The 22120-nt window shown below is 39.7% G+C and overlaps 2 protein-coding genes across 6 annotated transcripts; one reads left to right on the top strand and one right to left on the bottom strand.

Annotated features, from left to right (window-relative positions):
- Positions 1 to 115: 115 nt before the first annotated feature.
- On the bottom strand, positions 116 to 5409 carry LOC113648645. 3 transcript variants are annotated; one of them, XM_047803665.1, is made up of 6 exons: positions 5252 to 5409; positions 3312 to 3626; positions 2819 to 3085; positions 1766 to 1915; positions 850 to 881; positions 116 to 681 (listed from the first exon to the last, which is right to left on the bottom strand). In XM_047803665.1, exons 2-6 carry the CDS (start codon positions 3589 to 3591, stop codon positions 664 to 666), a joined length of 747 nt encoding a protein of 248 aa, XP_047659621.1. In that variant the 5' UTR covers positions 3592 to 3626; positions 5252 to 5409; the 3' UTR covers positions 116 to 663. The 3 variants fall into 3 exon arrangements, with proteins under 3 accessions (XP_047659621.1, XP_027011715.1, XP_027011716.1); XM_027155914.2 differs by lacking the exon at positions 850 to 881; XM_027155915.2 differs by lacking the exon at positions 850 to 881 and having other exon boundaries at positions 3312 to 3495; positions 5252 to 5396.
- A 3221-nt stretch (positions 5410 to 8630) lies between these two features.
- On the top strand, positions 8631 to 16266 carry wu:fa56d06 (uncharacterized protein LOC795664 homolog). Of its 3 annotated transcripts, XM_047802910.1 has the most exons (13): positions 8633 to 8757; positions 10249 to 10395; positions 10491 to 10652; positions 10758 to 10883; positions 11046 to 11291; positions 11478 to 11723; positions 11892 to 12137; positions 12325 to 12570; positions 13450 to 13554; positions 13649 to 13744; positions 13821 to 13922; positions 14636 to 14680; positions 16101 to 16266. In XM_047802910.1, exons 1-12 carry the CDS (start codon positions 8721 to 8723, stop codon positions 14638 to 14640), a joined length of 1764 nt encoding a protein of 587 aa, XP_047658866.1. In that variant the 5' UTR covers positions 8633 to 8720; the 3' UTR covers positions 14641 to 14680; positions 16101 to 16266. The 3 variants fall into 3 exon arrangements, with proteins under 3 accessions (XP_047658867.1, XP_047658868.1, XP_047658866.1); XM_047802911.1 differs by lacking the exon at positions 11046 to 11291 and having other exon boundaries at positions 8631 to 8757; XM_047802912.1 differs by lacking the exon at positions 12325 to 12570 and having other exon boundaries at positions 8631 to 8757.
- Positions 16267 to 22120: the final 5854 nt, after the last annotated feature.

Here is a 22120-nt window from a genome sequence, read left to right as displayed (position 1 = left end):
TGTACCTTAGATCTGGGAGAAGTAGCTAATGATTGAGAAATGGTGCTTAATAACTCAGGATAAATATTTACTTTGACATTTTTGTTCTGATCAAAGACAAACAAAACAATATCAGTACATTTCATTCCGCTCGTCCCTTTTAATGACAAAGTATAGTATGTATAGACATGATATGTTACTGATAGATTAATGTTACAGGACAGACCCACGTGCAAGCTGAACCTACACTATAATAAAGCTTGCCAATTCTAATTAGGTACAGGACTTTTTCTTAGTTTTCCAAGTAGGGAACAGGATGTTTCCCAATTTGTCCAGGTGGTCCTCCAATCAGACGTTGATTCACGGTTAAATACATTACCTTCTGTCAAAAGCTATCATCAAAAGTCTGAAATACTGACAGCAATTGTTTGTCATTTTCAGTTACAAATGAAGTAGAGTGAATTATTCACAGTTTCTGACATCATAATTACAGTTTGAACACTGAAAATTAGACCAAACACAGCAGGTCCAGAGATCACAGCAGAGGCAGTTCAGGGGCACTGAGGAGCTCCTGACTGATTGCCGAATCCTTGAGAGCAAAAAGTGTAATCCCTGGGCTGTATGCTGCTGGGATTGTTATATGCGTCATTTTAGGATGATCTTCCTCACAGTTTTCTTCTTCGATCATTTTTCTAACTTGACCTACAAGAAATAAACAATATCAATGCATGATTATGGTTGACGTTAAGCATAATGGTACTGTATGTCTACAGCATTAAAAGCATTAAAAGAACTGATGGAACCAGGAGACAATGCAAAAAGAACAGCCACCTTTTAAAGTGTGTGTAATAAATGCAGAAATTTACGTACTGTAGCACCTCCTGGCAGTGACCTGGCAGCACCTCCAGAATTATTGCATGCACAAATACAATTGTAAATACATCATTTGTATGTTTTGCTGTTTACTTCTAACACAAACCTTTTTTCTAAACACTGAATTTTTTGTAGGTAAAAAATGCTTGAACCCTTGACTCCCTTATCCAAAGCGACTTACATTTTATCTCAATTTATTTTATCAGCAGTAGCAGATTTGTAGACCTGAGAATCAAACTTACAACCTTCCGATTGGTAGCCCAACACCTTAACCACTAGGTTAAGGTACCACATCCCTGCATGTTGTTTACATACATCAGATTCTCAAGGTAAGGTTTTCTTCTTATGACACTTCCATGCAGATTATGTTTGTGCAAGCAGTGCTAATGCTGGATCACCAAAAGCCTTCCTATGGCTCCTTATTGTCACACTGGTGCTCTGCATTGCTTGTGCCAAGCATTATGGCAGTTATATCTTTTCGTGGACTACCAGATCTTGCCTTTAATTCCTTGACAGTAACTGCAAGAGATCATTTTTTATAATCTCCCTCTGCTTTGTAGGTATCAATTAGCTTTATTTTATGTGGAAAGTAGCTGTGCATTACAGGTTACAGAAAAATATTTGATTTAAAGAGTTGGCTGCACTGATTCTGTTTACTTCTTGTCACTTCCTTTGCATACAGCTGTGTATTATATCGTTTTTTTAAGTCATGTAACAATCTTTAATCATTGAAACAATCATTTAAAGCTGTAGTTTAAAATATATTCTCAGTAAAATGGTATTTATTTTAGGTAAGTATGTAGTACAGACAAATGTTATTCTTGTGACTGGAAAACTATAATGAGGCTGTGCACTGTTGTATACATGCTGTTTCTACTATTATTTTTGCCTGACAAAACAGCTTTAATGGTACCTTCCACATTTAGAGTTTTCCACCGTGGATCTTTCGGATGGTCTATCGGTGGAAGAGGAAAGTCTGCTGTTATTCTCTTTAAGACATCTTCACGACGTATCAGCAGCACAGACTCACTGCACAGACGCACATGTAACTCCTCTTCGCTGACTGTGGAATCAGTGTCATGTTAAAGTTCAATCTGATATGCGGCTGAGTCTACTATGTTTTGACAGTTGTGAACACGCACGCATGCACACACACACACACACACACACACACACACACACACACACACACACTTTTTTTTTGTATACACTTATTTCAGTTCTTAAAACTGAAGTATAGCTTGCAGTATATGTTTGCATTAACCCTGTGTTTACAACCCTCTTTTGCACAACGTTTACAGCTCTACACCTTTGCACAATGTTTTGCACGACGTTCAGAATGCACACTGGTTGGTGCTATCTTGTGTTTTTTGCCTTGTAGTGTTCTGTATTCTTTGTCTGCACTGTCGTTTGTCTTGCGGTGTTTGCACTAGGTTGCACACATTGCACTTTATGTACTGTAGCTACAGTAGGACTAACTTACTTTCAGTCCTTAGCTCTGTGTTGTTCTATGTAGCACCCTGGTCCTGGAGGAACGTTTCATTTCACTACGTTCTTGTACTCTGTAGAGCTATATGTGTATAACGTGACAATAAAAGCTTCTTGACTTGGCCAAATTCTGTAATCATTATAGTGACAAAAAAAAGAATGTTGAATATTATGTTCTTTAGTTTGTTCTGATTTCTGTTGTTCTCACAGATTACTGTATATCATCTAGTTATATTAGTGATAATATACTGTATGATATAGTCTATGTATTGTCTTATAATTTGCAACCTGGTCTAGCAGAAATGCTATCGTTTGTGCCATTTCATGATGCTAATAAAAGCTGACTAATCTTGGTAGCTTGAGGTAAGCCTAAGTCTAGAGAATTCTAGTCCACTAAAAAAGTAGACATGAAAAAACTATGAGCAACATCTTATGTGGCCGTTTTAATACTGCGGGCGTCTGAGATCACTCCACATACCAACGTCCAGTGGATTAGTCATGAAAACAGCACTGGGCGCCACTCCAAAGATCAGCTGGTGATGCCAGGCGTCAGGGATCTCTTCACCTTCTGCCACACCACGCTGCATGTTCATGGTGGCTACAGGTATGGCTTTATGCCGGATCCAGTGTGCCAGCCAAGGCACCAGATTTACCTTCCTCTGTGGGTAGAAACCAAAGAATCTGCCCATCACTTGTCCTCCACTGGCTTTCAGTGCTCCATCTATCAGCTGCATGTGTGTGGCACCTCAAAAACAAACGGCATAAATATATAACATGTTATTTCCATTTTGTCTTAATTTTGCTGTATATGTGCTTGTTTATATATTAATGCATCTCTATTCCTATAACCAATAAACTTTGCATCAAATATAAAAATAAAACAATACAGAAATTCAGCAGATAAAATTAACCCAGTGGTGAAACTGGTCTTTTCAAGAGTTAAATAGCATGCACAGTGTAAAGCAATGTACCTGCTTCGCTGCGTGAGTGAAGGTAATCAGGCAATGGGGAATTATTCCTCCTCAGCTTGGTCTGTACACTGTGGTCAGCTGTTTCTGGGGCCACCATAAGTCCAAGAGCCTGGAGCACATCCACCACTGCTGTAGCACCGCAAGCTGAAACCCCAATCTGCACTGTGTGCTTCTCTGCAGCCTCCTGGAATGACCACAACAAGGCTTTGTGCTGATCTTCATTCCCTTCCTTCTCTGTATCTGTAAGACCGCTTGCTGTACTGGATGAAACTACCTCCATCTTTATACCAGGGGCTTAACTTTAAGATTTGGACTCTTGAAGAAAAGCAAAAAAACAGAATGCAAAAAAGAACATGAGTGAGTGAGACAGTGTGTGAGTAAGTGAGTGAGAGTGTGCGAGTGAGTGAGTGAGTAAGAGTGAGTGAGTGAGTGAGTGAGTGAGTGAGTGAGTGAGTGAGTGAGTGAGTGAGAGTGTGCGAGTGAGTGAGTGAGTAAGAGTGAGTGAGTGAGTGAGTGAGTGAGTGAGTGAGAGTGATTGAGTGAGTGAGTGAGACAGAGAGTGAGTGAGTAAGTGAGTGAGACAGTAAGTGAGTGAGACAGTGAGAGAGTGAGTGAGTGAGTGAGTAAGTGAGTGAGACAGTGAGTGAGTGAGTGAGTGAGACAGTAAATGAGTGAGACAATGAGTGAGTGAGTGAGTGAGACAGAGAGACAGTGAGTGAGACAGTAAGTGAGTGAGTGAGTGAGTGAGTGAGACAGTGAGTGTGTGAGTGCTTTATGTAATGGACTGTGTAGTCCCCACATCAGAGCAACTTGTGCAGGTCACCTGCCATAACTGAGGTTCTACACTTTCAGAATCAGCAAAATGTTTATACTTTTTAAATAATTACAGGGATAAAATTCCTTTTTGTTTTTATTTAGTTTTGCCTTGAAAAAGCTCTTTCACATATCAGATGTTTATATAGAGCTAAAATCTACAAGATTCAATAATCAGAATCAGAATCAGAAAGAGCTTTATTGCCAGACATGTTTTCACATGCGAGGAATTTGTTGTAGTGACAGAAGCTCCACAGTGTAACAGAATGACTTGTACAGTATAGACAAATTATATGTACAAATGTACGAGTGTGAAATGAGCTCAATTTACACAAATCAGAACTTTGTGTGTTGTTACATGGATGATCAGTGTCTGTGTTTATTTTTAGAGAGAGTTCTTCATGAGTATCTCATTTATCCTGAGCCTTTAAACTGTCTAAAGTTCTTTAGAAAAATCCTCCAGTCCTGAACAATCTTTACTTCTGCGTATTTGTCCCTATTCCTCCAGAGGTTATATGAATTTAAGTGCCATCCTCAAGCTGACCTACATTGTCTCACCACTTCACATTAACTGTGTCTACAGACTGCATAAACCAGTAAACTAACACTGTTGTCACCCCTGAGTCTCACCCCTGAGTCTCACCCCTGAGTCTCACCCCTGAGTCTCACCCCTGAGTCTCACCATTTTCTTAGAGCACATTAATCATCTTGAACTGTCTTATGTCCTAGATAAGACTGTATACAACGATACAGTAAGAATTTAACTGTATGCAGATTTATGCACATGAATAAAACCTGAAATTTGAATATGCAAAATACACTATGACGTCACAGTAACAGCTGGCCACAGTGCTCAGGTCAGATCAGATACCACACTGTCTGATTCCTGCCTTAAATTAAATCAGTCGACTGGTAAGATTATTAGTCCTCCGACAGATATATAGTATGTGATTTAAACATAAACATAAACCAAACCGTTTTGTGTTTTTTTTCACCAGAGAGACACTAAAAGTACCATTAATGGGCCTTCATTATTATAACTAATATAAAGCTATTTAAGGGTGTAACAGTGAACTTGGGTTATTTCTTGTTTCCCAGGAAGAAAGAGGCTCTAAACGTAAACCTACCGGTCGTTCAGTTTGCACAAACTTATTTCCCTTTCCTCTTGAGCTGGCTTTATTTCTCTTCCGTCTTTTCAGTGGAGGCAGTCGAGTCAGAAGTCAGGGATTGGCTCAGAACTCACGAGTTGCGCGTTCTGATTGGTCAGAGATTCCGTCAACAGTTTATTGGTGGTAAAACAGACTGGGATTTAACCACACGATGGCAGTGTCACATTTTCAGCATTGATGTACAGAGGCATCGACTTCATTACATCAGTACATGAGTCACTTGTACATCTAACATGGCAATACAGTAGACAGTTATTCAATTTCTTTTTATTTTATTGATCTCATAAAAACCCATACACAATAACGCATGCAGTAAAATGTGGTGTTTTTTTCAGCTGTCTTGTGTCATAAAATACAAACAAATGATAAAAATAGAATAACACTATTAATAATAATAGTATCCAGAGAGGAAAGTGAAAAAAAATGTAGTACATAATAAAAATTTGTGGCAGTGATACAATAGTGCATACAATACAATACAACACAACACAACACAATACAACACAACACAATACAATACAACACAATACAACACAACACAACACAATACAATACAACACAACACAATACAACACAACACAACACAACACAACACAATACAACACAACACAACACAACACAATACAATACAACACAACACAATACAATACAATACAATACAACACAACACAATACAATACAATAGAATCAGAATCAGATTCAGAATCAGAAAGAGCTTTATTGCCAGACATGTTTTCACATGTGAGGAATTTGTTTTAGTGACAGAAACTCCCCAGTGTAACAGAATGACATATACAATATAAACAAATTGGTGTGTACACATTTAAGACAAGGCAAGTTTATTTGTTTAGCACATTTCATACACAGAGGTCATTCAAAGTGCTTTACATAGAAATTAGAAAACAATTTAGAAGAGAGAAATATATATATATATATGAAAAAATAAGAAACACAGTGAGTTCCACATATAGGTGGCATAATAACTAGAATTCACTTATTTTGAGTGAACCCTTGGTATCTCTAACTGACCTGATCCTAATGATCTGAGTAGTCTGCTTGGTTTATATTCAATTAGCATATCTGTAATGTATCTCGGTCCATGAAATGATTTATAAACGAGTAACAATACTTTAAAATCTATTCTAAATGTAACTGGAAGCCAGTGTAAGGACCTGAGGACTGGAGTGATGTGCTCAGATGTGTGAAATTTACAGGTGTGAATTGTGCAGTTGAAATATACATATACAAATATAGGCAATTTGTATGTACAAATTTTCAAGTGTGAGAAAAATGTGCAATTGAAGTATACAATATATACAATTTGTATGTGCAAATGTGCAAATTGTGAAATGTGCAATTGAAGTAAACAGTATAGACAATATGTATGTACAGATGTGCAAGAATGAAATGTGCAATTGAAGTATACTGTACATAGTACAAATGTGCAAGTGTGAAATGGCAATTAAGTGTTGTGTATTCCATGGTGTTAATTGTTAATTGTTCATCAGATGGATTGCCTGAGGGAAGAAACTGTTATGTCTGGTCGTTCTGGTGCTCAGGGCTCTGTAGCGTCGACCAGATGGCAACAGTTCAAAGAGTGAGTGTGCTGGATGTGAGGGGTCCAGAGTGATTGACTTTGCCCTTTTGCTCACTCTGGAGAAGTACAGGTCTTGAAGAGTGGTGAGAGTTGTGTCAATGATTCGCTCAGCAGTCCGAACTAAACTCTGTAGTCTTCTGAGGTCAAATTTGTTGGCTGAGCTAAACCAAACAGTCATTGAAGTGCAGAGGATGGATTCAATGATAGCAGTGTAGAACTGTTTCAGCAGATCCTGTGGCAGGTTGAACTTCCTCAGCTGACGAAGGAAGTGCAACCTCTGCTAGGCCTTTTTCACAATGGAGTCTATGTGAATGTCCCACTTCAGGTCTTGGGAGATTGTTGTTCCCAGGAATCTGAATGACACCACTGCTGTGACAATGCTGTCCATGATGGTAAGTGGGGGGAGAGCAGGGGGGTTTCTCCTGAAGTCCAATATCATCTCCACTGTCTTGAGCGTGTTCAGCTCCAGGTTGTTAAGGCTGCACCAGACAGCCAGCCGCTCAACCTCCAGTCTGTAAGTAGACTCGTCACCGTCCTGGATGAGGCCGATCAGTGTGGTGTCGTCTGCAAACTTCAGGAGCTTGACAGAGGGGTCATTAGATGTGCAGTCATATGTGTACAGGGACAAGAGCAGTGGGAGAAAACACAGCCCTGGGGGGCGCCAGTGCGAATGGTGCTGGTGCTACAATACAATACAACACAACACAACACAACACAATACAATACAATACAACACAATACAACACTACACAACACCACATAACACAATACAACACAACACAACACAACACAACACAACACAATACAATACAATACAATACAATACAATACAATACAACACTGCACAACACCACATAACACAATACAACACAACACAACACAACACAATACAATACAATACAATACAATACAATACAATACAACACTGCACAACACCACATAACACAATACAACACAATACAACACAATACAACACAATACAATACAACACAACACAACAATACAATACAACACAATACAACACAACACAACACAACATAATACAATACAACACAATACAACACAACACAACACAACACAATACAACACAACACAACAATATTTTAAATAGTGCAAATGTGCAATTTTGGAAAAATTCAGTTGAAGTAGTGGGTGATAATAATAATAATAATAATAATAATAATAATAATAATAATAATAATAATAATAATAATAATATGGACATATTTAAATCTCATTAATTTAATATAGCATGTCATTCATTGTGAAATTTTGCAGACTAATAACAGCAAATTTTTTAGTATCAAAAACAAAAGACAATACTTTTGCCTGAAAAAAAAATCATTTAATATCAGTGTACTGACAATGCTCTCAACATTCTCAGCAGTGACTCTGGTTAAAAAATTAACTGTCATTCTCAGTGTTTTCACCTTCAGTAAACTCCAGTGTCCTGTTCCGAGTTTCACTTTAATATTAAAGACCATTTTGTGCAAATTCATGACTTATAGTCCCAGTGAAGTCTGATGGATTATCTAACGCTTCTTATAATATTGTTATAATACTATTAATAATTAACAATTATTTTTGCACAAATGATACCAGCAGTGGATCAACATTCATAGTTGTGATAAGAAAAAGTATGCTGATCCTTCCTGGTTTAAAGAGGTGTAGGTTCAAAGTCAAAGATTATGGGCTTGATATATTTTTCGTGATATCAATTTAGGGCAAAGAATAATATTTAAACCTGTTCATGTCTTAAACAGGTTCATTGTGCCAAGTGCACATGCAGGTATCCTGACTGTCCCAATCAATCATTTATCTATTGGAGACATGCTGAAATTTCTGTTGCTACTCTTTTCTGTGGCTGGTAAGTTTTTGGGTTTATGTCTGATATTTATTAAAGCGGTTTTAATTTAATTTATGCTACATGTTTGCAAAATGCACTTGTTTGGCTGGAAAGCTAGATCAAGTCAAAAGACTAACTTGTATTTCAGATGTTTTCACTGTCTCTATGAAAGCTGAATATTCATTAATCAAGGATAATGCCTTTTGTTAATGGAACAGCTAAGACAGGAATTTACTATATGGTAATCAATTTTGTTGTGGTAATCGATTTTTTTTGGGGGGGGGGGCACGGTGGCTTAGTGGTTAGCACGTTTGCCTCACACCTCCAGGGTTGGGGGTTCAATTCCCGCCTCCACCTTGTGTGTTTGGGATTTCCTCCGGGTACTCCGGTTTCCTCCCTCGGTCCAAAGACATGCATGGTAGGTTGATTGGAATCTCTGGATAAATTGTCTGTAGTGTGTGATTGTGTGAGTGAATGAGTGTGTGTGTGCCCTGCGATGGGTTGGCACTCCGTCCAGGGTGTATCCTGCCTCGATGCCCGATGACGCCTGAGATAGGCACAGGCTCCCCGTGACCCGAGAAGTTCGGATAAGTGGTAGAAAATGAATGAATGAATGAATGAATAATCGATTTTGGATATTTTTTTTATTGTTCATGTAAATTGTAACTGTTTCTGGTCAGTTACATTTACAAATGCAAATGTGTATGGTTTGTGCATTTCATAAGTTCTTTACAAAAAAACAAATGATTAAACAATTGATTGAATAAATGAATTTGAGAAAAAACTCTGTGAGATGATATGAGGAAGAAACCTTGAGAGGAACCAGACTCAGAAGTGAACCTCATGACACCAGAGTGAGATTATATTATTTCCCATCTATAACCATGTACTATATGTACACTAAATATCCATTCTAGTTTTAACAGGGATTCTGCTTTGCTGAAGTTTTCAGTGTGCACTGATTGGAAAACTGATCATGGCAGTTGCAGTCCAAAACCATCTCCCCGTCTCAATGGCTTTTATGTGGTATCTACTTACATTAATGCCATGTACACTTATCTCCAGGCTATACATGTGCAACAAGCAGCTTCTAAGCTCCAAAATGAAGTCATTCACATCCTGTTATATATAATGATCAATATAGAGTAATACACTTACCTGTTTTGGGGGAAAACTGGAAAACCAAAATTTGTAAAAACATCTGAAACTGGAAAACCTGAAGGAAATCCATGGACACAGGTAGAACCTATGAAACTTGACACAGTCATTAACCCAGGACTAAAGCAGGGACTATAGAGCTATGAGCTCACTGCTGTGGCACTAAAAACATTTGAATGAATAACAACTGCACCGAGGTTCCACCCAGGACAAAATTTTTAGAGTGATCTTGTACTCATTTCCACATGGAAAATTATAAGCTATGTTATTTTCAGAGGAAATCACAAGTGTTCTTGCTAAACATATACTGTACTAATGTTGTCAAATATTACTCCCTCTGTGTATGTACTGTAGGCTTTCATGCCAGACCTTTGCAATATAATGATCTTCGTATCCAAAATGGTGGATGGGTCATTGGAGCTCCACAACTTGTACGAGATGGGCAAGAATACATGGGGAATTCTGTAGCTGCTAAACACCCAAGACAGGACAAAAAACAGGGTAAGTGTTTTAAACCTCAGCAGGTTTCACATATTTCATCTTTTACACTGCTAGACATAAATACTCATGTAATGAATTTATTTTGACCATTATAGCTGAACCTCAGTGGGAAGTTGTTCTTGCTCCAGTGCATAAAGTAAAGATGCAAGATGATATGAAACAGAAAGCTGCTCCCATTGAGGAACACAGACAAGACACCGAACCATCTAAGCGTCTTGTGGTGGATCTCAACACTGGCTTGCTAAAGGAATACATCGGTCAGTTGGACGATGGAGTTAACGGTTACAGTATATGTTGGTGCTCATCAATTTTTTTTCATTTACAGAAATGATCACTGTTAACAAACACTCTTTACACTGCAGTCTACAATCCTGTATCCAATGCTGAGTTCAGACAGGGCACGCAGAACTCTCGTGCTACTCTCGTGAACATCAGAACGGGGCAACAGTTGCCTCAGCTAACAGAGATGCAGAGAAGAGCAGAACCATGTAAGTGAGTCACACTGCCATTTGTATGAGAGGTTCCTATTTGAAATCTATCACTCATCGCATTATCCATATTCCCAATTCACGATGAACCCAACAGTTGTGTGTTTGTATATTTGATACCATATGGATTTGGTGAGGTTTTTACTGCTATTTCTTCTCCAGTGTCTCAGTACAGACAAGGCACAGAGTACACTGAGCCAACCTTGTTGGAGCTCAGGAACCCCCAGATGATGAGGAGCATGGAGAAAGCAAACGTTAACAAACAGGAAGCCACCCACAAGTCATACAATCCTGTATCCAATGCTGAGTTCAGACAGGGCACACAGGACTCTCGTGTTACTCTGGTGAACATCAGAACAGGGCAACGGTTGCCTCAGCTAACAGAGATGCAGAGGAGAGCAGAACCATGTAAGTGTTTCAGTAAAAAAACACTTAGAACACTCTGATTAATCTGATAGTATCCTATATCAATTCTATCACTTATCGCATTGTCCATATTCCCAATTCAGCTTGATGATGAAACCAACAGTTGTGGGTTTGTTTATTTGATACCATATGGATTTGGTGAGGTTGTTTCTGCTATTTCTTCTCCAGTGTCTCAGTACAGACAAGGCACAGAGTACACTGAGCCAACCTTGTTGGAGCTCAGGAACCCCCAGATGATGAGGAGCATGGACAAACCCAACGTTAACAAACAGGAAGCCACCCACAAATTCTACAATCCTGTATCCAATGCTGAGTTCAGACAGGGCACACAGGACTCTCGTGCTACTCTGGTGAACATCAGAACAGGGCAACAGTTGCCTCAGCTATCAGAGATGCAGAGAAGAGCAGAACCATGTAAGTGAGACACAATGCCATTTGTATGATAGGTTCCTATTTTAATTCTATCACTTATCGCATCATCTATATACCCAATTCAGCTTGACGATGAACCCAACAGTTGTGTGTTTGTATATTTGATACCATATGGATTTTGTGAGCATTTTACCGCTATATCTTCTCCAGTGTCTCAGTACAGACAAGGCACAGAGTACACTGAGCCAACCTTGTTGGAGCTCAGGAACCCCCAGATGATGAGGAGCATGGACAAACCCAACGTTAACAAACAGGAAGCCACCCACAAATTCTACAATCCTGTATCCAATGCTGAGTTCAGACAGGGCACACAGGACTCTCGTGTTACTCTGGTGAACATCAGAACGGGTCAACAGTTGCCTCAGCTATCAGAGATGCAGAGGAGAGCAGAACCATGTAAGTGTTTCAGTAAAAAAAACACTTAGAACACTCTGATTAATCTGATAGTATCCTATATCAATTCTATCACTTATCGCATTATCCATATTCCCAATTCAGCTTGATGATGAAACCAACAGTTGTGGGTTTGTTTATTTGATACCATATGGATTTGGTGAGGTTGTTTCTGCTATTTTGTCTCCAGTATCTCAGTTCAGACAAGGCACAGAGTACACTGAGCCAACCTTGTTGGAGCTCAGGAACCCCCAGATGATGAGGAGCATGGACAAATCCAATGTTAACAAACAGGAAGCCACCCACAGATCCTACAATCCTGTATCCAATGCTGAGTTCAGACAGGGCACACAGGACTCTCGTGTTACTCTGGTGAACATCAGAACAGGGCAACAGTTGCCTCAGCTATCAGAGATGCAGAGGAGAGGAGAACCATGTAAGTAGTTAAATAAACTATACAGGGAAACACACAGCACTCATTATAATGGTGCCAATTAATTTTTTTACTATTAGTTCTCCAGTGGTTTAAGATTCAGACAAGGCACTGACTACAGTTAGGTAAGCTTGGAGCTCGGCAAATCTCTTAATGCCACACAAAAAGGATTTTCCAAACCAGTTAGATCAAATAACAGCAGAATGTACAGACTGTTTGTCCTGAATTCAGTAGTCAAACCTTCCATGGTATGAATTTTCCTGAAAAGAAAATCTGACTCTCAGAATTTTGGATATATTAATATTTCTAATAAAAACACATCTTACCCATCTTTACGGCATGAGGTCAGCATTTAACCATTATTATCATTATTGCAATATCATCCCAACAATCCTCTAGTGTAGGAGAAACACTAACTGTGTGAACAAAGAAAAGCAACTTTCTGGATACTTTCACACTGTCAGGTAGGCAGGTATGGATGCATATACAAGTACAGTACAAAAGACTTTTATCACATAAATTATGATTTTAACTTCAATGGTCATGACAAATCTTTGAAATATAACTCATATATAAATTTAAAAAAGACACTTAAGCTACTGGTTGTCAATGGTAGTAGAAGGGTGAACATAAACATGAGGGTGTCCGTGATGGCTACGAGTTATAGTTCATTGAGCTTATGTTTGTAGGCCGCATTGTAGTCTGGTAGTTGGAGTCCGACACCAATTCTGGCACTGATATGACAGTCATGAACCAAAATACAGACAAACTAATGGAACATATTGAAAATGAAAATGGCCATCGCCAATATTTTTGTGTATCATAAGCAATAGAAAACTGACAAATTGGTCTGATTATGTATACCATTGGTTTGGTTTGTAGTTGAGTTCAAACAAGGCACTGAGTTCAGTCTGGTGAGCTTGATGAATCTTCGGAGGACAAAGATGACAGCCAAAACCTCTGTACAGGACATGGAAACCAACGAAGGTTTGTACTGGCAAATTATTTTGTATGAATGTGTCGAGGTGTGCTAAAAACTGGACGTCCTATTTCATCATCATCATCTTTTCTTCTTCATCAGTGTTTCCTGAATTCAAACGTGGCATTGAATATTCACAAGCTCAAAGACGACACGTCATCGATCAACATCGTTTCCAAGCTCTAGGAAGTAATGAAGGTGAGCAGCGAATTGCAGCCTCTGTCTCTTTAACACTTATTACAGTATTTGACTTATCTTATATTATTGTGTCCAGTGGAGATTTCTCCAGATTTTGGAGAGTTCGGACATGATACGGAATTCATCCATGCCAATTTAATAGATAGACGATTCATGGAGCGTTCTCATGTGAAACAAAGTAAGTATAAGTAAGAATAGTATGTGATTAGTTATTGATAATTACAAAAGATAAGCCAGGATTACAAATTAGTCAATAAAATATTAAATTCAAAATAGTGAAATACAGTATAAAGGTTGAAGGGCTAAGAAAGTCAAGGAATCTACAAGAGACACCAGTTATCTGTTCATCTATAGTCACAGGGCTGAAGTCCATGTTTTAAGCTTTAGTCACAGTATATTTAACCTGATACCTTTCTGAGTTATCTAAATATTTACAATAGTGAAAAATGCCTAAAAAAAAGGAGATAATTACTAGTTTTGTAATTTTTTTGATGTAAGAGTTAATATATCCTTTGCTATGCATGTAAAATATAATGTATTTATTTATAATGTATCGTTGGATCAACCAGTAAATCAGCTCCTTATGTGTCATCAATAGTTTAATAATAACTGTGGTCACTATTCGTGTTCCTAAGTATTGGAACAAAAATGTATAGTTACACTTTGTCTAAGTTTGGAGTAAAATAGGAAATAAAACAGGGACTTTTGTGACAAACAGGAATAAATTTGATATTTATTTTACAGAATAAAATTGTACTTAAATAAAACAATGCGACATTTGAGCAGTTTTTAAAAAATATATTTAAAAAAAACATTTTGTGATTGTTTGACTTGTGTTGAAGTTTCTATCTGCCATGGAGATATTATTAATGGAAAATGTTATATTTTCAGTCTAAAATGACAGATCTTTGATGAAGCTGAAGATATTCTGAATTGGTAAGATCTTTGTTGTACCAGCCTCCACTGTCCTCCAGAGCAATTCTCTCCCTATATTTTCATTTGACTTCAGTGACAAATTAGTCACAAATATTTTAGATAACCTTTAACATATAGCTCAATAAACGTGTGACGTAGGCTTTGTTTAATTGTGTTCGTTATTTAGAATTCCTTCTGAAATTGTTCAGACCTAAATAACTGAGATGTAACAGGCCTGAGAGGAAACTATGAATTTCTGAGCTACTCAGAGGATTGTATGAGATTTGCACATGTTTCTTCTCACACATAAATAAGACAATAATGTATGTGTAATAAAAAAAATCCACTAAAGAAGAGATTAAAGGAGTGAGAGTAAATGGAGGCATTGCTTATCAAGGGTTTAATTTTATACAAGTAAATTTATCAGTGAAATTTATACATTTATTATAAACTCTAGGAGATGAGTAATTATTTAGTTTATCCTATATTTATTTTTTTATCATTCATTTCTAACTAACTAACTAACTAATATCACATTCAACACAGCAGTTCAGCAGTTCATATGCCTTCCTCGGCTCATCTTCTTCTATCTGCACTGTGCTGATGATTTGCTGTAGTTATCCTGTAAATATCCAATAGTTATATCAATATAAATCATTTATTGAACCCTTCAAGTACAATTTAAAAGATAACAACTAGGCCACCCGATAAAGGGCCCATACATCAGATTCTTTGTGTTCTGGTCTTATCAGTTGAGTGTAATTCAACTTTGAACCAAAACTGTGCTTTGGAAAATGGAAATGACTCCTCTGAAAGCAACAAGAAGGATTGTATTTTTTATTTCTGCAGTTAATTCTTACATATGCTAAGTAACCAATTTACTTAGTACACTATTTACTTATGTACAAATAAATCTTACCTAATTTACTTCCCTAATGTACTTTCTTATATACATACAGTAGGTATTTAGAGTTAACTATCACACCTGTTAGACTTCTACTATTACTTACTACTGCCTACACCTACTGTTACTATTCCTACTTACTTACTATTCACTTATACTCTTCAGATTACTACTGTGACTACTACTACTCTTACTCTGGCTCCTTCTACTTTTTATATTTACGACATTTGGAAGACACCTTTCTCTCATTTATACAGCTGAGTAATTAAGGGTTAAGAGCCTTGATCAGGGCCTCAGCAGTGTCAGTTTGTTGGCCCTCGGCTTCAAACACACGACTTTCCGATCAGCAGTACAACACCTTAACCTCTAGGCTACTACATCCCTCTTTTTGGCTACCACATACCATATAAAACTTTTTCTACGGTCTTCTTCTTCCTCTTCCTCCTTCTCTTACCACTTCTACTAATACTACTAATACTACTAATACTACTAAAACTGCTCGTACTAATAGGAATTTGCTTCTGTTTTACAATCTAGATGGACAACAGCACACTGTGGCCTGAAAAGAGCATTCATTTCTTCATAACAGTGTCAAAGTTTCTTCAGAGGAGCAAAACTATCAAAGATCATCCACTGACTTGCCTAATTCTCTGAAATTAATTCAAAATGTTTTTCAACAATAAAGAACACTAAGCATTTCAAATTGTGGTTCTTTTTTGTTTGCTACCTCAAGTCCATGTAGTACAAGTGTCTCTCAAACTATGAAACTCATTTTAATTTCAATACACAGCATGACTGCTTTACAGACCTGAGAGAAGAGAAGCCGGTAAAGTAATTGTTTAGACTTTCCATGTAAGTTTGAAGCTTATAATGTGCTGTTTGATCCAGCAAAGCTCATTCACACTACATCCCATCTGCAGTAAAGGTCACAAATAGTTCAACAAAAAGGTCCATATAGATGATCTAGCAGTTTAGCTGACTGCTCTCTTCCTATCCCTACTGTGAAATATCAAAAATGGATCTGTGAACTAAAAACACTGCTTTGGTCATATGAAAATTACATCGTTTTTGTTCACAATCAACACAACGCTGCATGTACAGTATTTACATCAGGCCTCTGTCACTCAACTCATCCACACAGAATGACTACACAATATAGTCCAGAGGATGTCATCAAGGAACAAGTGTATGGAAGCAGGAACGGGATCAGGATAAGGCAGGGAAACACATAAGACACAAAAAAAGAATGCCCCCTGCTGTTCCCACAGAGAATGGTCCAAACACCCTGACAAAAAGAATTTTGTTTTGATAAATTAAGTAACATTATTGCACTGGCAGATTTCTATTAAAGCTGCTAACAAAAAAATGTAAGAAAAACAGCACTGGGCTCAAACACCCAGAAAAGCCACGCACAAATACTAAATACTTCCTAATACAGAAAATACTATGTTACAAAATAAATTTTAATTTAATAATTTCATCATTTGTTTCTTGTCACAAGATAAGGACGTAGAGAGATGAGCATGCATGTAGGGCAGTTTATTAAAGAAAGAGTAAACAATACAATAGGAAAAGTCATAATCAGAAATCAGGCACAGATACGGTGATCAGAAAACAGGGTAAACAGGTCTAGGCAAAAACACAGGAAACCCTGGGAAGAAACATAGTCTAAGCAGACCTGTTAAAACATGTTTGGTGCAGTCAAGCAAAACATAATGTAAAGCTAAGTAAAAAGGATAAGAAGGGTGTGTGTGTGTGTGTGTGTGTGTGTGTGTGTGTGTGTGTGTGTGTGTGTGTGTGTGTGTGTGTGTGTGTGTGTGTGTGTGTGTGTGTGTGATTGTGTGGTGTGTGGGGTGTCACTGTGTGACTCTAACAGAGTTTTCATGATGATTACTTGTTCCCTTGTACAAGACATTACTGATCAGTTTTCTATAACAAACCGAGATAACAGGTGTGTGTGTGTGTGTGTGTGTGTGTGTGTGTGTGTGTGTGTGTGTGTGTGTGTGTGTGTGTGTGTGTGTGTGTGTGTGTGTGTGTTTGTGTGTGTGTGTGTGTGTGTGTGTGTGTGTGTGTGTGTGTGTGTGTGTGTGTGAGAGAGAGAGTGTGTGTTCCCTTGTACAAGACATTACTGATCAGTTTTCTATAACAAACCGAGATAACAGGTGTGTGTGTGTGTGTGTGTGTGTGTGTGTGTGTGTGTGTGTGTGTGTGTGTGTGTGTGTGTGTGTGTGTGAGTGTGTGTGTGTGAGTGTGTGTGTTCCCTTGTACAAGACATTACTGATCAGTTTTCTATAACAGAATGAGATAACAGGCCCTGTGTGTGTGTGTGTGTGATGTGTGTGCAGAGCCCTATCGACCCTATACGCCCACTACGCAAATTACGCAAGGCCCCGCCTCCCCCTGCCTCATTTTACAGCGTGTGTCAATGTTTACTGTGTAGATGACAATTTGAAGCAGAGCTATCCATCTGGCCATGAAAATAGAAAAAAGAAACAAAATGAAATGTGAAATGTGAGAACAGCAATCAGGTAAACTTGTGTTCTCTTCAAGTTTGATGTCAGCAAGAGCAAATAACAGTAAAGTTAAGTTGATGTGATTCTGTCTCTAGTCTCTATCCGACCAGCTAAATTAGCTGTGCAGTGCTGCCAGCGCATCTCTTGGCCTGGCCACGGGTCAGGTAGGAGGGCCCCTTAGCAGAATTTTGCTTAGGGCCCAAGGGAGGTCTGTGTTTGTGTGTGTGTGTGTGTGTGTGTGTGTGTGTGTGTGTGTGTGTGTGTGTGTGTGTGTGTGTGTGTGTGTGTGTGTGTGTGTGTGTGTGTGTGTGTGTGTGTGTGTGTGTGTGTGTGTGTGTGTGTGAGAGAGAGATAACAGGCCTTGTGTCCAGTGTTGTAATCCATCCATCCATCCATCCAAATTCTACCGCTTATCTGGCCGGGTCGCGGGGGCAGCAGACTAAGCAGGGATGCCCAAACTTACCTCTCCCCAGACACTTCCTACAGCTCTTCAGGGGGAATACCGAGGCGTTCCCACGCCAGCCGAGAGACATAGTCCCTCCAGCGTGTCCTAGATCTTCCCCGGGGCCTCCTCCCAGTTGGACATGCCTGGAACACCTCCCCAGGGAGGCATCCAGGAGGCATCCGAAACAGATGCCCGAGCCACCTCAACTGACACCTCTCAATGTGGAGGAGCAGCGGCTCGACTCTGGGTTCCTCCCGAGTGGCTGAGCTCCTCACCCTATCTTTAATGGAGCGCCCAGCCACCCTACGGAGGAAAATCATTTCGGCCACTTGTATCCGGGATCTTGTCCTTTCGGTCATGACCCAAAGCTCATGACCATAGTTGAGGGTAGGAACGTAGATCGACTGGTAAACAGAGAGCTTCACCTTGCGGCTCAGCTCTTTCTTCACCACAACAGACCGGTATATTGACCGCATCACTGCAGAAGGTATACCGATCCACCTGTCGATCTCCCGCTCCATCCTTCCCTCACTCGTGAACAAGACCCCAAGATACTTAAACTCCTCCACTTGAGGCAGGAACTCTCTGCCAACCTGAAGGGGACAAGCCACCCTTTTCCGGCTGAGAACCATGGCCACAGACATGGAGGTGCTGATTCTCATCCCCGCCGCTTCACACTCGGCTGCAAACCGTTCCACAACTTCATCTGCAAAAAGCAGAGATGAAATCCTGTGGTCCCCAAAACGGACTCCCTCCGGCCCCCGACTATGCCTAGAAATCCTGTCCATATAAATAATGAACAGGACCGGTGACAAAGGGCAGCCCTGTCGGAGTCCAACATGCACTGGGAACAAATCTGACTTACTGTCGGCTATGCGAACCAAACTCCTGCTACGGTCATATAGGGACCAGACAGCCCTTAGCAGAGGGCCCCGGACCCCATACTCCCAGAGCACCCCCCACAGGTCACCACGAGGGACAGAGTCGAATGCCTTCTCCAAATCCACAAAGCACATGTGGACAGGTTGGGCAAACTCCCATGAACCCTCCAGCAACCTGGCGAGGGTATAGAGATGGTCCAGTGTTCCACGACCATTGTTCCTCCTGAATCCGAGGTTCGACTATCGGCCGAATTCTCCTCTCCAGTACCCTGGCATAGACTTTTCCGGGGAGGCTGAGGAGTGTGATCCCCTGTAGTTGGAACACACCCTCCGGTCCCCCTTCTTAAACAGAGGGTCCACCACCCCAGTCTGCCAGTCCAGAGGCACTGTCCCCAACCGCCACACGATGTTGCAGAGGCGTATCAACCAAGACAGCCTCACAACATCCAGAGACTTGAGGTACTCGGGGTGGATCTCATCCACCCCCGGTGCCTTGCCACTGAGGAGCTTCCTGAACTATCTCAGTGACCTCAGTTTGGAGTCTACAACCAAGCCCTCGGCCTCTGCTTCTTCAGTGGAAGACATGTCGGTGGGGTTGAGGAGATCCTCGAAGTACTCCTTCTACCGTCCGAGAATGTTCCGAGTCGAAGTCAGCAGATTCCCACTCCCACTGTAAACAATGTGTGCAGGGCACTTCTTCCCCCTCTTGAGGCACCGGATAGTTTGCCAGAATTTCTTCGAGGCCCACCGATAGTCCTTCTCCATGGCCTCACCGAACTCCTCCCAGACCCGAGTTTTCGCCTCCACAACCACCCGGGCTGATGCTCGCTTGGCCCTCTGGTACCTATCAGCTGCCTCCGGAGTCCCCTGAGCCAACCAGGCTCGATAGGACTCCTTTTTCAGCTTAACAGCATCCCTTACTTCCGGGGTCCACCACCGGCGATGGGGATTGCCGCCACGACAGGCACCGGAGACCTTAAGGCCACAGCTCCAAGCAGCCGCGTCGACAATGGAGGTGGAGAACATGGTCCACTCGGACTCAATGTCTCCAACCTCCCTCGGGATCTGGTTGAAGCTCTGCCGGAGGTGGGAGTTGAAGAACTCTCTGACCGGAGACTCTGCCAAACGTTCCCAGCAGACCCTCACAGTACGTTTGGGTCTGCCAAATCTGTCCAAATTCCTCCCCCACCATCGGATCCAACTCACCACCAGGTTGTGATCAGTTGATAGCTCCGCCCCACTGTTTACAAGAGTGTCCAAGACATACGGCCGGAGGTCAGATGAAACAACCACAAAGTCGATCATCGACCTCCGACCTATGGTGTCCTGGTGCCATGTGTACTGATGAACACCCTTATGCTTGAACATGGTGTTTGTTATGGACAAACTGTGACTAGCACAGAAGTCCAAAGCGTGCACGCGCAGTCAGAACTGGAGGCGTTTATCTATAACGTTAATCGGCTGAAAGCCACAAATACGGCAACCAAAAGCAGTGAAATGTCACTATTCTTATTACCAGAGTTGTAGCACAAACAAAATATTAATGCAAACAATCCATTCAATACTAAATAAAAATAACATTTATTGATTTGGTCTTTGTCTTGTGAATTTTTTTTATTAATGACTGCATTCATTGGACACACTGTAGAGAATGCACACACATGAACTGATTTGATCCAAGACTGGCATCATTACATCATGCATAAAATTTTGGTGTCCACTTTTGCCATTTAGTAATACCATAAGTTTTGGCTTACTATGTAGTCATATAATATAAAACTCTTCTTGTTTTAAATTCTCACTGAGGGCTAAAACCCCCTAAAGATGACATCCTAGAACCGTCCCTGCTCTTATGCCTACCGAAAATCACTGAAATTTTACTTTTTACTTTTACTTCAAATACTTAAGTACATTAAATATCAGAAAATTACTTTTGATACTTAAGTACAGTAAATATCAGATACTTTAAGACTTTTACTTGAGTAATATTCTAAAAGGTGACTTTCACTTCTACCAAAGTCTTTTACTAGTACGATACTTGTACTTTTACTCAAGTATTGCTTTCTAGTACTTTATACAACACTGGTATGTTAATTAAAATAAAAAAATGTATAATATGACTTGCTGTTTATATTTGTTTTGTTTTTATTGCATTTATATGATATTTGTGTTTTTGTAATTGAATGTTTGCCATGAAAATAGCTTTTGATTGCTGACATGGATAATGAATAATCTGAATCTGTTTTTAGATTCCCAAGTGATTAACAGAGACATCAGTCATGGACAAGTTGCAGGGACACTAAACACTTTTTTTTTAGTGGTTAACTCAGCTGCCAATCCTGGAAGGATGTCACCAGTTAGGTTGGCAGTGTAACACACAAGTCCGTCCTCAAAGTCAAACTTTTTTTTTGCTTGGTTTATGTGACTTTATTACATACTCATTTAATGTGGCAAAAGTATTGCGGGAAAAGAATAAATATAAGTTTGAACGGTCTTTGGCACCTCAACTATCTAACTTATTATGTTCCTCTCAAATTTGTGATTTGCTTCCACCTGCAAATTGCTTTGTGCATCATATTTAACAAACCAATACAATTTAAATGTTTAAATGAACATGTCACACCATTGTAGCAGTGTTGCATACAGTAGTCTATAAGGTTTACTCAAGTGGAAGAATATAAGTAATAAACTTACACCTACTAGCACTATGCATTATAT

This window comes from Tachysurus fulvidraco, chromosome 18 (genome assembly GCF_022655615.1).
Source record: "Tachysurus fulvidraco isolate hzauxx_2018 chromosome 18, HZAU_PFXX_2.0, whole genome shotgun sequence".
Classification (NCBI taxonomy): domain Eukaryota; kingdom Metazoa; phylum Chordata; class Actinopteri; order Siluriformes; family Bagridae; genus Tachysurus; species Tachysurus fulvidraco.
Note: the sequence above shows the minus strand (reverse complement) of the source record. Positions and strands in the feature narration are given on the sequence as shown.

Bases quoted from the DNA above. Each gene is read 5' to 3' on its own strand.
- wu:fa56d06 (XM_047802910.1), top strand. From the start codon at position 8,721: ATGCTGAAATTTCTGTTGCTACTCTTTTCTGTGGCTG. The intron at 8,758-10,248 runs GTAAGTTTTTGG...TATGTACTGTAG, and splicing joins GCTACTCTTTTCTGTGGCTG to GCTTTCATGCCAGACCTTTG. The intron at 10,884-11,045 runs GTAAGTGAGTCA...TTTCTTCTCCAG, and splicing joins GCAGAGAAGAGCAGAACCAT to TGTCTCAGTACAGACAAGGC.
- LOC113648645 (XM_027155914.2), bottom strand. From the start codon at position 3,591: ATGGAGGTAGTTTCATCCAGTACAGCAAGCGGTCTTACAGATACAGAG. The intron at 3,086-3,311 runs GTACATTGCTTT...TTTGTTTTTGAG, and splicing joins TCACTCACGCAGCGAAGCAG to GTGCCACACACATGCAGCTG. The intron at 682-1,765 runs GTACCATTAAAG...TATTTCTTGTAG, and splicing joins GAAAACTCTAAATGTGGAAG to GTCAAGTTAGAAAAATGATC.